The sequence below is a fragment of the Lissotriton helveticus genome, chromosome 6 (assembly GCF_964261635.1).
Source record: "Lissotriton helveticus chromosome 6, aLisHel1.1, whole genome shotgun sequence".
In the NCBI taxonomy this organism is placed as follows: Eukaryota; Metazoa; Chordata; class Amphibia; order Caudata; family Salamandridae; genus Lissotriton; species Lissotriton helveticus.
Genome location: NC_136067.1, coordinates 2033938249 through 2033950627, shown reverse-complemented (window position 1 = coordinate 2033950627; position 12379 = coordinate 2033938249). Strand labels below are relative to the sequence as shown.

At 44.1% G+C, this 12379-nt stretch overlaps 1 protein-coding gene across 6 annotated transcripts in view; it reads left to right on the top strand.

The window, feature by feature from the left end:
- LOC144763959 (uncharacterized) overlaps positions 1 to 12379 on the top strand; it is a 286851-nt gene that overhangs the window by 79542 nt on the left and 194930 nt on the right. For 5 of the 6 annotated variants that reach the window (XR_013596285.1, XM_078650024.1, XM_078650025.1 and 2 more), the window contains one exon: positions 3714 to 3774. The exons of the other annotated variant lie outside the window; for it this stretch is intronic. Coding sequence is in view for 4 of the 5 variants with exons in the window: in XM_078650024.1 (XP_078506150.1) it covers positions 3714 to 3774 (61 nt within the window). In the remaining variant the exon portion in view is untranslated. The remainder of the gene's footprint in view (positions 1 to 3713; positions 3775 to 12379) is intronic. 6 annotated transcript variants of the gene reach the window in all.

Sequence of the window (12379 nt, the reverse complement as noted above, 5' to 3'; positions counted from 1 at the left end):
GGTCAGCCGCTTCCTTACGCCATACAAGAAGTGGCTCCTGTCCAAATCTACGGATAAACGAGCGATCACAGAACTGTATAAGTTGCTGACCCCCCCATCTCCAGCAGTTCGATCGGCAGGGCAGAAACGGTGGGAGAGGGAGCTGGGGCGAGCGCTCTCGGACAAGGAATGGCAGGACATCTTCTACCGGGCGCACCACACAGCTCGCAACATGGCCAGCCGGGAGTCGGCGGTCAAAGTGGCTTAATATTGGCATTTGACTCCCGAGCGACTCCACCAAAGCAATCCTAGTAGGGACCCCAAGTGCTGGAGGGGATGTGGACTCACAGGGACCATGCTCCACCTGTTATGGGAATGTCCAGAAGTGCAAGGGTATTGGGAAGAGGTCCTTAATGACGTAGATGGGTATTTTGGAACGGAGATTCCCCGATTCCCCGCATATGCAATCCTGGGTCTGCCTAACAAACGTACGTTCCCACTTAAGTCCATAAGGGGGAGGCAAATGGGGCTGGCGCTGGGGGCGGCGACACACCACATCCTGTCACTCTGGGGCACTACACGGAGACCCACTCACACAGGTTGGCTTCACCGGCTGTGGTATATAATGGGGATGGAACGCATACAAGCCTCGCTTACGCAAACCTCAGACTCATTTAGAGAAATATGGTCGCCATTGGTCTCCCTACTGTCTCACGAATTTCACGAACTTACCTGCCCAAAATATCTCAGAGTCCTTAGACTAGTAGATGAGTTTCACGCCACACCAACAGATGGGATCCCGAAGGTATGTGGAAGATCCCCCCGCAAGCCTTACGACTACTCAGCGGAACACACCGGAGGGGGTGGGTGGGGGGGGAGGGCGGGGCACGGGTGGGAATAGTTGGGGGTTGGGACGACTTAGGCAAGGGGCGCGCTACCAGAGCCCTTCTATGCAAAGCTTCGCAAGGTGCTACCCACGCCATCATGCACGGACTCATGACGTTACTCCTCCGGGGGCAGCTTCCAGATGCTAAAGTAATAACCAGGGGAAACAGATGCACTTTGTATGATGTTTGTCAGACGACTGCAATGTTTTGTGTTACTGAAAATGAAAATAAATTTGATCCCAAAAAAAATTAATTTTCACTCATCAAAGTATATGGTTAACCTGAATCTGCCATTTTTCTCTTTACCAAACCGTAAATGGCCACATCGGTATTGGGTGGCTTCCTTTTCTTGCAACTCTCGGTAGATGCTATTTCCACAATCTCCCTATTGTCAGCATCCACTGCAGACAACAAAAACAGAAAATTACCGTTATCAGCCTCCGGTATTGTCATCCAGTGTTTTCACCATCTGGTCTGGCCCTTTCTAACTCGTTCCTGATTTCCCCCTGCCCCCCTCAATGTCCTTTTTCCCCCACACTTAAAACACGACATATTAATTGCTGTGCAACTTTTACTGTTGCCTAAATGCATCTGCTTCCACAACAGAAACAGAAAGCTTCAACTTTATCCCATAGACGCCTGTCACAAACCTCAGGATCATGATACAAGGACTTTTCACTTTGATCTTTACTATAGTGCTTCTCCGATTGCTTTGACATTTGTGTGACTTCTCATACATCAACACCCATACTCATTTCTTTCAAATACAATTGTGAATGTTCTGTACTTCTAGCTAAGGTTAGTGCTGTTTCTAAATCCGGATCTTTCCTTGCCAAATGCCTTTTCTAAATTTTCTTAATGATATTTTTTGCAACAAGTTTCTCTCTTATTATTTTATCTTTGAATTCACAATATTTGTAAGTTGCTGCAAGTGTACGTAAAGCTGCAGAAAACTCATCAATAGATCGACCTGGCAATTGTGATCGTTGTAAAAATGTGTGATTTTCGAATTTGCTTAGGTGAGTTGCTGCCATGCTAATGAATGAACAGTAATAACAATATCTCACTCACTGTAATTTCGCCAGGAGCAGCAAATAGTTGTGACTGTCATCGACAACACAGGCATAGTAAGATGAGCAGTGAGCATGTAGTGAGGTCACCGATAGTTCAGGCAGGAGGTATACTTAGGGTTGGGTCACGTGTGACTTTGCAAGTACAAGTAAGAAGCAGCAATTGATATAGTCATGAACATTAGCCGAATGTCCAAAATGGTTGCCACAACGTTGTGTATCGTAGTTTTCTATAAAAAAAATAGAGCGTAGGATAATGAGCCCAATGATCTAAAATGGCTGTCACAGTGTTGTGTAACGTTGTTCTCTAAAGCAAATAGGGCCTTCGCAACGCATGTCCAATCAACACTGTGGCTGGAATACTACTAAATATATATCCACACAGTCTTCCAAAATGGCCAACAACAACGTGATGTGTTGTACATTTGACAGAAAATCAGGCACACAGTGCTGGCGCCTGAACGTTAGCCCAAATACGCGATGTGTGCTTTTCACCAGGGGCGTAACACAGGTCCCCGTAGCCCACAAGGTGCGGGGGGCCCTTAGCTCCAAGAATCCCCCTCGGCACTGAACTCTGGCCGGGAGAGCTCCTGATTGAGCCCGGAGGGGGCCCCCCCTAAGTACCGTGCAGAGAGGCACCCTCACTTTTCATTACGCCAGTGCTTTTCACACCTTGTAGCAGCCTAAACGAGAGACTGCATGCTGACAATGCTGCGCTCAGGTCAGTGCTGGCCTGAAGGAATCCAGAAAAGCACTCAGGACCCACATAACTATCGGAAGGGGAACACTCACAAAGACTAGATACAGGACACCCTCCACAGCAAGGAGAGTGACTGTCAAGCAAGTGATATGAGTTAAGTACTTTAATACCAACCGTCAGGCCCCATGTCTAAGTAGCAACTACCACACTAGGATTCCCCCCCTCCATCAACATTCCCTATCCCATCCCCCCACATTCCATTATTCCACCAGACCCAACAGTCTCCTTAGCAAGGGAAGGAAGTTCAGACATGGGGATTCTTGACAAGGGATGCTTCTTTTGGACTGCATGTATACAACAGATTTATTTATTATTTTATTTGTTAAGCTTATAAGGCGCACAGCTACCCAAAAAGGGTTTCCCGACGCCATGACGGAACCTACAGCAGAACAGAACCTAGAAGTATTTGGTGGGGAAGTACTAAACGTCTTCTGATGACTAATTGCTGACCCCCAGAGACCAAGAAGGTTGTAACAAACTTCTTATTTACCTGTAAAGAAACATAATAGGTCACTTTCGGTTTTTAGGTATAGTGAATGGATTTCTGCACTACCCAAATTCCATCCATTTTCCACATTTGAAACATTAGGGCCCTGTAGCTGAGTATCTGAAAGTTGATATAACTGGTCTGTTTTTTTTAGAGTATCTTGGAAGGTCTTTTGTTCCCTGTCAGCAGTCTTAAAGTACCTTTTTAGGACTCATTTCAGCTTCTGTTGTCTGTCCACGAGATGATGCATCACAGCCTCCATGTTTTCCAGATATTTTTTATTCCACATCTGGCACCACTTGTGGCCATTCTTTTTCAAATATGAGAGCAAGTATCTCAGGTTTTATGGTACTATGTATTCAAGCTTTGACTGATACAAGTAAACCCCAAGGTGTTGGATAAAGAATAAAGAAGATCATTTGTAGTTAAAAGTGCCAATTCCTAGGGTTCAGTCGTCGTAAGGGCAGAGTTTCTAGGTAAGATTTTTTCATCCAGGTCTTAAGGACTTCTTGACTCTTTTCCCTGTTTAGGACTTCTTCATTGTGACCAAACTATACGACGCCCACCCTTGGAGAAAAGCAGAGGCTTCAGGTAAGTGATGGGACAAATACTTCTACTTTGCTCTCTCTATTTCTTCCCTTTTTCGTATCTCCTTGTTACTGTGCCTGTTATTCTCAGCATTTTGTTTAAGCGACACAGTGAATCCTGTGTATTTCAGTAGGTAGTAGTCTAGGGTGGAAAGAGATATTGACGAATATTAAGCAAGCAAAAAGTGAAACATTAGGAAAAATAGGTGTGTTATTTTGTGCCCCTCTGAATTAATGTGTCCCACACTCGCTTTTTACCAGTTTCAGTGCGGATAATTAGGCAAAAAAATAAGAAGTTGATCCCAGTTTCGCCTAATTCGCTTCTCTTTAAATGTTGAGTGCATCTGTACCTTTAAATCCCTACTTTATTTACAAATGTTCCCTCTGCCACTTTCTGGTCGTGAGGTTAGTCTAGATCATTTACACATCCACATCGCCCATCTGTATGCCGCTCTAGGCTTTGTGACCAGATGTGGACCCTATCACCCACCTAGGAAAGCCATATTAGTCCGGGAGTATGGCGTAAGCCTGGTGTCTTCCCAGTTTGGTCCTCGTACTGGAGGCATGGTGGCTGACAACGTGGCCTCCCTCCGGTGCCTGCTTTGGCTTTCTCCTGCGATGTCGTGCCCTCTAAGGGAACAGGAGGTCTTCAAGCCAAGTTGTCTGCTGGCAGCTTTCTCGTATCCTTTAAAGTTTCCTGCCCAATGCGAATCTCGACAGTCCTCTAAAAATATTATGCACTTCCTCTTCTGAGTAAGTGTACGTCTATCTTATATCTCTATCCTTGCTTTATGTGGTTCTTTCTTTGTTACTGTTTCTCTTTTCCTTTTCTGTTGTCCTTGAGGCATCAGGAGCAAAATGAAGGGCAAAGCCCTTTGGTAAGCCCCCTCCATCTCCTCTCATGCAGTCTTGCATCCATCCAATTATGAATAGCCTTACCAATCTCACCTTTCAACATTTTGTTGTGTTCTTTTTCATTAGCTACATGATCCCATTCATTAAGTGCTTCAAACTGTGCATGTCTCGGTTGTGGTTTAATTTCAAACTAAACATGCCATAAATTATCACGTTTCTTTACTTCAAACGTTCCATTTTCAGGAAATTGCAGCTTTTTATAATTTGCAGTAGCTTTATGTCATTATTTAAGCCACAGACAAGTATGCATACTATCATTCAACAGCGTTTTATGTGCAGCACTTCCAACTGGAGGTGGAGCTTTCCCTTCTGAAAGTGAATCCTTAGTTTTTCTAAAATTGCACCCTATTATAGAGTCAAATGCTTCACAACATACACTTAAAATATTCACAATACAATTTAAAGCAATATCGCATATCCAGTAATCAATAAAACCAAAACAATAAGCAATAAACCTGTTTCTGTGTACCAGGACACAGGATGGAATTCAAACTCACCACAAAAGGGATAGTGTTTCCTGGCACTACACCATCACACACACACTGAGCTAGTCTCTTGACCAGGAATAACAGAACTTGGATTCAGTATAGTTTAGCCGGATGTATGACATTACAACGCATGCTTTTACCACGCATGCCTTCACAATTTTTACAACGCATGCCTTTACAAAGCATAGTGCTTTGGGGCGCTGGATAGTGAATAGTTTAATTTACTATTCCAACTCCAGTCCCCGTAGATAGTAGGGAAGGTGTTGGATAGTAAATGAAACCTATTCCCTATCCTAGAGCGCCCCGCAGCGCAATGCGTTGTAATGGTTTGCGTTGTAAAAGTTGCGTCGTAAAGGCACTGCGTGGTAAATGTTGCGTTGTAAAGGATGTTTCCCAGTTTAGCCGCATGCACAAAATAACCAGCATTATTCCTAATCAGTCCCATTCATAGCTCTTTGGGATCTACAAAGAGCTGAACAGCAGCTTAATGAAAGGGTTTCAATGCTTTTGTATGCTTTTGTATTTGACTTGTGAGGGACATCTAGTAACAACTAGTGGAACTGCAGCTTGATTCAATGCTTTTGCATTTGACTCATGAGGGACACCTAGTAACCACGAGTTGAACTGCAGCTCTTTGTAGAATTATTTTGATATTGGATGCTATAATATTCACTGCCCACTGCTATCCCATAATGCTTTGCATGGCCTTTGGTTGGAATTGTATTTATGCCCATAATAACTGTGCTTGGGGTGGTCCGGAGAGTATGGGACCACCACTGAATCGTTCAGCATGATATGCTCTTTGTGTTCAAGGCATCTCCATGCTCCTCCTCCTAGGTTAAGAGGGACCCCAAATTCATCACCTCTCTCATTGCCTGATATTTGTCATTTCAAAGTTCACTTTTGTGAATTGGTTTTATGCTTTTTTAACATGTAAAGTTGCTTTATCGAAGTATTTGTGAGTGCAGTTTAGAAGCTGACTCCACTATTTGGCTGAGTGGATCACCACACCTAGCCAGTAATCCTAAGCGGGCAGCATTTTAATTATAATCATTTGTTACTTATTTGCATGTATTTTTCAATTCAATATGTGTGAAAGCAAGACACTGTTATCAAAAAACGTTGTACACCATCAATACAAACATATAATATACACAAATCAGAAATGAAAGACATTCATATGTACACCATATAAACAAAGGGAAAGTGAGTGGGAGATGCCTCCAAATATTATATTCATGGGGCACCAGTCCTAATATTTTATATACAAAACAAGCGGCCAAACAATATTTTCTAAGGGCCTGCCTGTCAACTACACTGGAAACTGTTTTTTGTAGGTAGGGGTCTGATTGCAGGGAGAAATTATTTAAACTGTATCTCTGCGCCACCCATTCTGATTCTTGTTCCAGCGTAGAGTCAACGCGTTTCGAACCCTTAGATTATTCAGGGGTTCTCCTCAGGACATGGACTGGAAATGGCCTACAACAATAAAGATTGGTGTAAGTGGGGATTTCTTTTACTATACTCTGTTTAATTCAGGCTACACCTGTAACATCAAAAAGTACCTCTATGTCTTTTTCTTCCTAGTACTGCTATCTACCAATCCTGGTAGAACAGGAAAATGTCTACAAATGAATGTACATTTAAAGAAAACATCAGTCTCTATTGTTTTGGGCATTCCTTCTTGGATCTCTATTAAAAATAAACATGAAAACGGGTATGTACCTTGGACCCTTATTTGTTGTGCTCGGTCCCTTAATCTGTCAGCGAGTCGCACTGTGGTGAATAGGTATTGGCACGGCGCTGTAAATGACAATAGCAGGTTTTGAGTTCATTTGCATTCTGTGGTGGAGATTTATGATGGAAATTTTAAGCATGACAGGCAAAAATCATGGCCTGGGTATTCATGCTGAATGCCTTTCAGAAAGATGGGGACTCTAGCTCGGGAAAGGGTTCGGATGTTGAGGAGTGAGGGATGGATACTGCCGTGTGTGTTAAGACGGACTAACATGTCAAGATATGTCTCTTGATATCGCTATGTGATGAGATGATGCTTAAGAAGCGTTTTTTCGCCCTTCTTGTTGTGTGCTATCCATGATTTCTGTGCTCTGCTTGTCTCTATGGGGCATATGTAGGTAAATCCGTTTTTGCGATTCGGAAAATGCGATTTTCGGCGAATCACACTTTCAGAATCGCAAAATCAGATGTAGGTAAAACATCGCTATTTTTTAGCGATTCTCAAAAATTCGCAGAATATTTTTGCATTTACTCATATAGCGATTCCTTATTAGCGAATTCGCTAATAAGGAATCGCAAAAACGGGAAAGAGCAATTCAGGTGCAGAATGATGACATCACAACCAGGAAGTGTGAGTCTCCATGCTGCAGCTGATTGCCTGCACCTGTCAGAGTCAGTTGCTGGTTGAGAGACAGAGAGGAGGGAGAGTGGAATTGGCTCTGACTCCAAACTGAGCAAAATGGAATCACAGGGTGCTAAAAAACAAGGTGGTGAGAAGCAGGCAGATGAACAATGCAGAAAAAGGAAACAGAAATGTTCTGAGAGGGAGTTGGAGGTATTAACAGAGGAGGTGGTGAGGCAACATGACCTCCTGTTTGGAAAAGCCTCACTTCGTGTGCCTGAAGCCAGAAAAAGGAAAATTTGGTCAGACATACAGGAAAAGGTAAATGCAATTGGCGTTACCCATCGTACCACCGAGGACCTCAGGAAGCGGTACGATATGAGACAAAGGTCCAAGGAGAGGGTGGCCACTAGATTGGCAGAAGCAAAAGCAACTGGAGGTGGGAGCTCCACTACACCTGACCCGACGCCCCTGGAGGAGTTGGTGGAGACAATCCTCATGCCTGAGGCAGTGACGGGCGTGGCCGACCTGGACAGCTCTGAGACCAGAGACAACACAGAAGGTAAGATGCATGCCAAATCATCCAATGCATTCCCATCCCACCCAGACCCCAAAATCCACACGCATGAATAGGAATCCGGTCCATGTTTTTAGGAATACCCAGTGAGGCATAATGGGAAATGTAGTCCTATGTAATGTAAATAGGGGCAGATGGTACATAGGGAACAGTTCCAATAGCAATATGCAAAGTACACAAAATAGACAAGCAGGCATGTAAATAGTATTGTCAAAAACTATATTGAAAAAAAATTCAATTGACACACAACTCATGTGTGCTATTTTTTAGCAGATGGACCAATAACACAGGACACTGTTGCAGCAGTGGGAGAGACAGCTCCAGCAGAGGACCAGGCAGGGCAGCAGAGCCAGGGTGCCACGCGTGACACACCTTCTGCGCAAAGCAAACGGCGCAAAATAGTACCTGCATTGATACAAATGCCATCTGGGTCCACAGATGCAGAAGATGAAACACAGGCTGATGCATCACCAAGCACAGCTCAGGGTAGAACCCAAACACCCACATTCAACACGACTGTCAGTGGAGCCAGACAGAGGGCACGGGCCAGCACCTCCAGTGCCTCAACAGGTACTGATTCTGTTTTTGCTGGGCTGGAGGGCCAAATGTTACGTGTGCAGCGCCTACAAAGCAAAGGCATATCGTCAATACAGCGTCAGCTGGCGCAACACAATCGGCACATGTCAGAGGTGAGACTTGGCATCACAAAAATAGCAACAGCAACAGAGGCCAATCTAAATGAAGCAAGGATTGCTAGGCAGGCCCAGCGCAGGGAGCAACGACACCTAAACACACGGCTGGACCAATTTTCAAGGGCTGTGAGCTGCCAATCAACAGCCATATCCATGCTTGCTAGAAGAACTGTGAGCAGGCAACATGAAATGGTACACTGCTGTCAGGACGTTGCCAAGAGCCTGGTGCAGGTAACACATGCACTTGATCAGCTGCGGGCTGCTGTTACTGGGGGGGATTGTTACGCCAGGTAGCATAGACACTGATGGCCAATCCAGCAGAAGCACACCTACTCCACCAATACCAGCAGAAAGGCGTAGGCGTAGGAGTGGCCATCAGGGCAGAGGTGTGGACAAGACCACGGAAACCACTGAACAGGCTGACGGTGGTGCATCAGGGCGTTCACGCCGTAGGTGAAGCGGCAGAATGGACATTGGTATGTTGTGAAACAACACATCCCATGAGGACTTACGTTAATGATATTTGGGCACTGTGAGGACATGAACATGTGCTAATTTCAGACTTACAGTCGCACTGTGTGACATTGCATATCCTGCATTTAAGGAAGTAAACTTTTTTTGAACAACAACAGTGGTCATTGTGATTTTTTCTCTTACCTAGAAGTAGTTCTGTGTGATGTCATCACGTCTCATGCGCCCAGCAGCTACCTCAGCTCCTCCTGCACGTCTGCGTTGGGGGGCTGGTTCCTCCTCATCAGATGTGTCAGAGTCAGTCAGATCCACTGGGGTTCCCTTCTTGATAGCAATATTGTGTAGTACAGCGCAGGTCACCACTATCTTGCAACACGTCTCCGGACTGTACTGTAGAGTGCCTCCACTCTTGTGGAGGCAGCGGAAACGGCTTTTGAGGATTCCAAAGGTTCTCTCGATGGTGGCTCTTGTGGCTCTGTGGGCAGTGTTGTATCTCCGCACAGCAGCTGTGGTTGGATTTAGGTAGGGTGTGAGAATGTAGTCACGCACAGCATATACACTGTCTCCTGCATGGAAGAAGAATGTTGAAGTTTAGTGAGATGCTGCGCTGCAAGTTGAAACATTTCATACTACTGTTTGTGTGTGCCATGAAATTACCTAGCAGGTATCCCTCTCCAAAATCCCCATTTGTAAGTCTGCGATGTAAAGCACAGTGTCTAAAAATGAAGGAATCATGATCATGAGTGCTTCCTGGGAATTTTAAAACGATATCGGTGATTAGATTTTTGGCATTGCAGACTACCTGGATGTTAATTGAATGGTATGATTTTCTGTTTCTAAAAACATACTCATTGTGTGATGGGGGACAGTGCGACATGTGTTCCGTCTACACAGCCAATCACGTGGGGGAAATTGGGCAATTTGATAAAACTCCTGTTTGGTTTGGTCAAGTTCCTGCTGTGTGTCTGGAAATTTGATGTGGTTATGCATCCTCTGCATCATAGCATTCAGGAAAGCATGGAAGAAACGTGAAAGTGCGCTCTGGGACACCCTTCCCACTGCGGCAAATACCCCCTGGAAACTCCCTGACGCTAGGAGGTGCAGTGAGCACAACACCTATATGTGTGTGGGAATGGTGTGGGCCCTGTATGTGGGGTGCTCAAGCATGGGTGTCAGCTCCTCTATCAGCTCAAGAATACTGTCTGGATGCCGCCTGTAGTGCACATGGATGTCCTCCTCAGTGCTTTGGAAGAGGGTGATGCGTGTCCTGTAGATCCTCTCCTGGCGTCTCGTTCTCTCTTCAGCCTGTCGGATGCGCAGCCTCCTGGCTATAACATAAAGCCCAGCCATTGTGTGAAGCCACTGATGCATCATGGGCCACTTTAAATAGGTTGCACCTGGTTACCAACTGGCCAGAGTTGGTGGTAATTGAGAAGTGCAAAATTGCGACTTTCGTAAATTCACTATTTGCGATTTTTTCCTAAATTGGAAATTGCGAATTTGCGTGAAGATATTTGCGATTTTCGCAAATACTGATACGCAGCTTGCGAATTCGCATATGTATTCACAGAACCCATTACTCCCAAAATTGCTAATCGCAAATTTTGCGATTAGCAATTTTGCATGGAACATTTCTTACCTACATATTATCACACACTTTTGCGTTTGCAAACACCAGTAATTCTGCGAATTACGCCGTTTGCGAATCGCAAAGGCCTATCTACATATGCCCCTATATCTTTCTAGTGGTGGAAATGCGGGCTGGATGTGAGTGGACAATATATTTGTCGAACCATCATGCGTAGTTTATTGCACTGCTTGTTTTTGTTTTATGTTCAGTCTTGTTTGAGAAAATCAATAAAACAAAGTTGACAAAAGAACACATATATTAAATATGTAATTTGGTTAAAAAACACGTTCAAGCACCATGGCATCATGTGAAATGTCATGGAGATTAACACCTGTAATCTTATGTACAACAAAATCCATCAAACAAACTAGGCAAAAACAAAAAAAAGAAAATGAAGAAAAGCCTTCATATTGACAACACATATTAAGATGTAGTAAAATGAAAGAAACACAAATAATGCTTCATATTTCCTAAATAGAAAAAAAAATCTTTATATATATAGATTTATATGTTTAGAAAATGTGCAAAACACATTAGCAACAGCCAAATTAAAAGCAAAAATACCATTTAGGTTTAGTGACAAATTCAAAAATATAACTTACCAGTTTCCACTCCACCAGAAATTCCTGTCAAGTCTTCAGGATGTAGGATCTACAAGGCCTTCGCCTCCCAGGGAAACAGTTGTAACGGGGGACTGGGAGAACCACCACTAGTCCTCTGGGTCTCCAAGTGATGCTTGGAGGCTAGGGAACACACTCTCCCCCGCAGGTCATTCAACCTCTACATAATTTCCTCCTGTGTGACCAGGTTACTAGCTAAAGCATTCATTCTGTCAACTATTCTGGCCCACATGTGCCTTTCTTAGATATAGTTGTATTTTGTACTTGGGCTCCAATCAATTATGGCTTTATTCTAATAATTTCATCCACCATGACTGACAATTCTCCCTCAGTAAAACAGGATGTTCTCCTCCCTGCCTTTGTTAAAACATAAACTTAAATACATTTATAACCCACAGAATATAAATGAAAGAAGACAAAATAAACAAGAAACAGAGAAAGCAAACTGAAAAACGTTCTCCTTAATAATGTTCTGCTGCAGTGGAATGGCAAAGGATCATGGTCTGAAATGGAGTGTGTTTAAATTAGCCAAAACAGATCAGGTGTCTGATGCTAGCATCCATCAAAAAACCACAGGAATAGTACAATGTTGAATGCGCCGCATTATGGAATCCCTCTGTCGACAATCCAACACTGGGACAGCCCAAGCACAACTGTGAAATATAAATAGGCTCTTCGCAATCCCTCCACCCTGACTATGACGGAGTAATGTTAGCTGGCAGAAGAGTCTGCTGCATTGACAGCGGTGAGCAACTTACACGACGGAAAACACTGTCAACGTGGACAGACAATCAGCCAGTGCACATCTAAATACGGCAGGCGGTAATCCATCAGCTTGATGGAGTACTTGTAAAAGC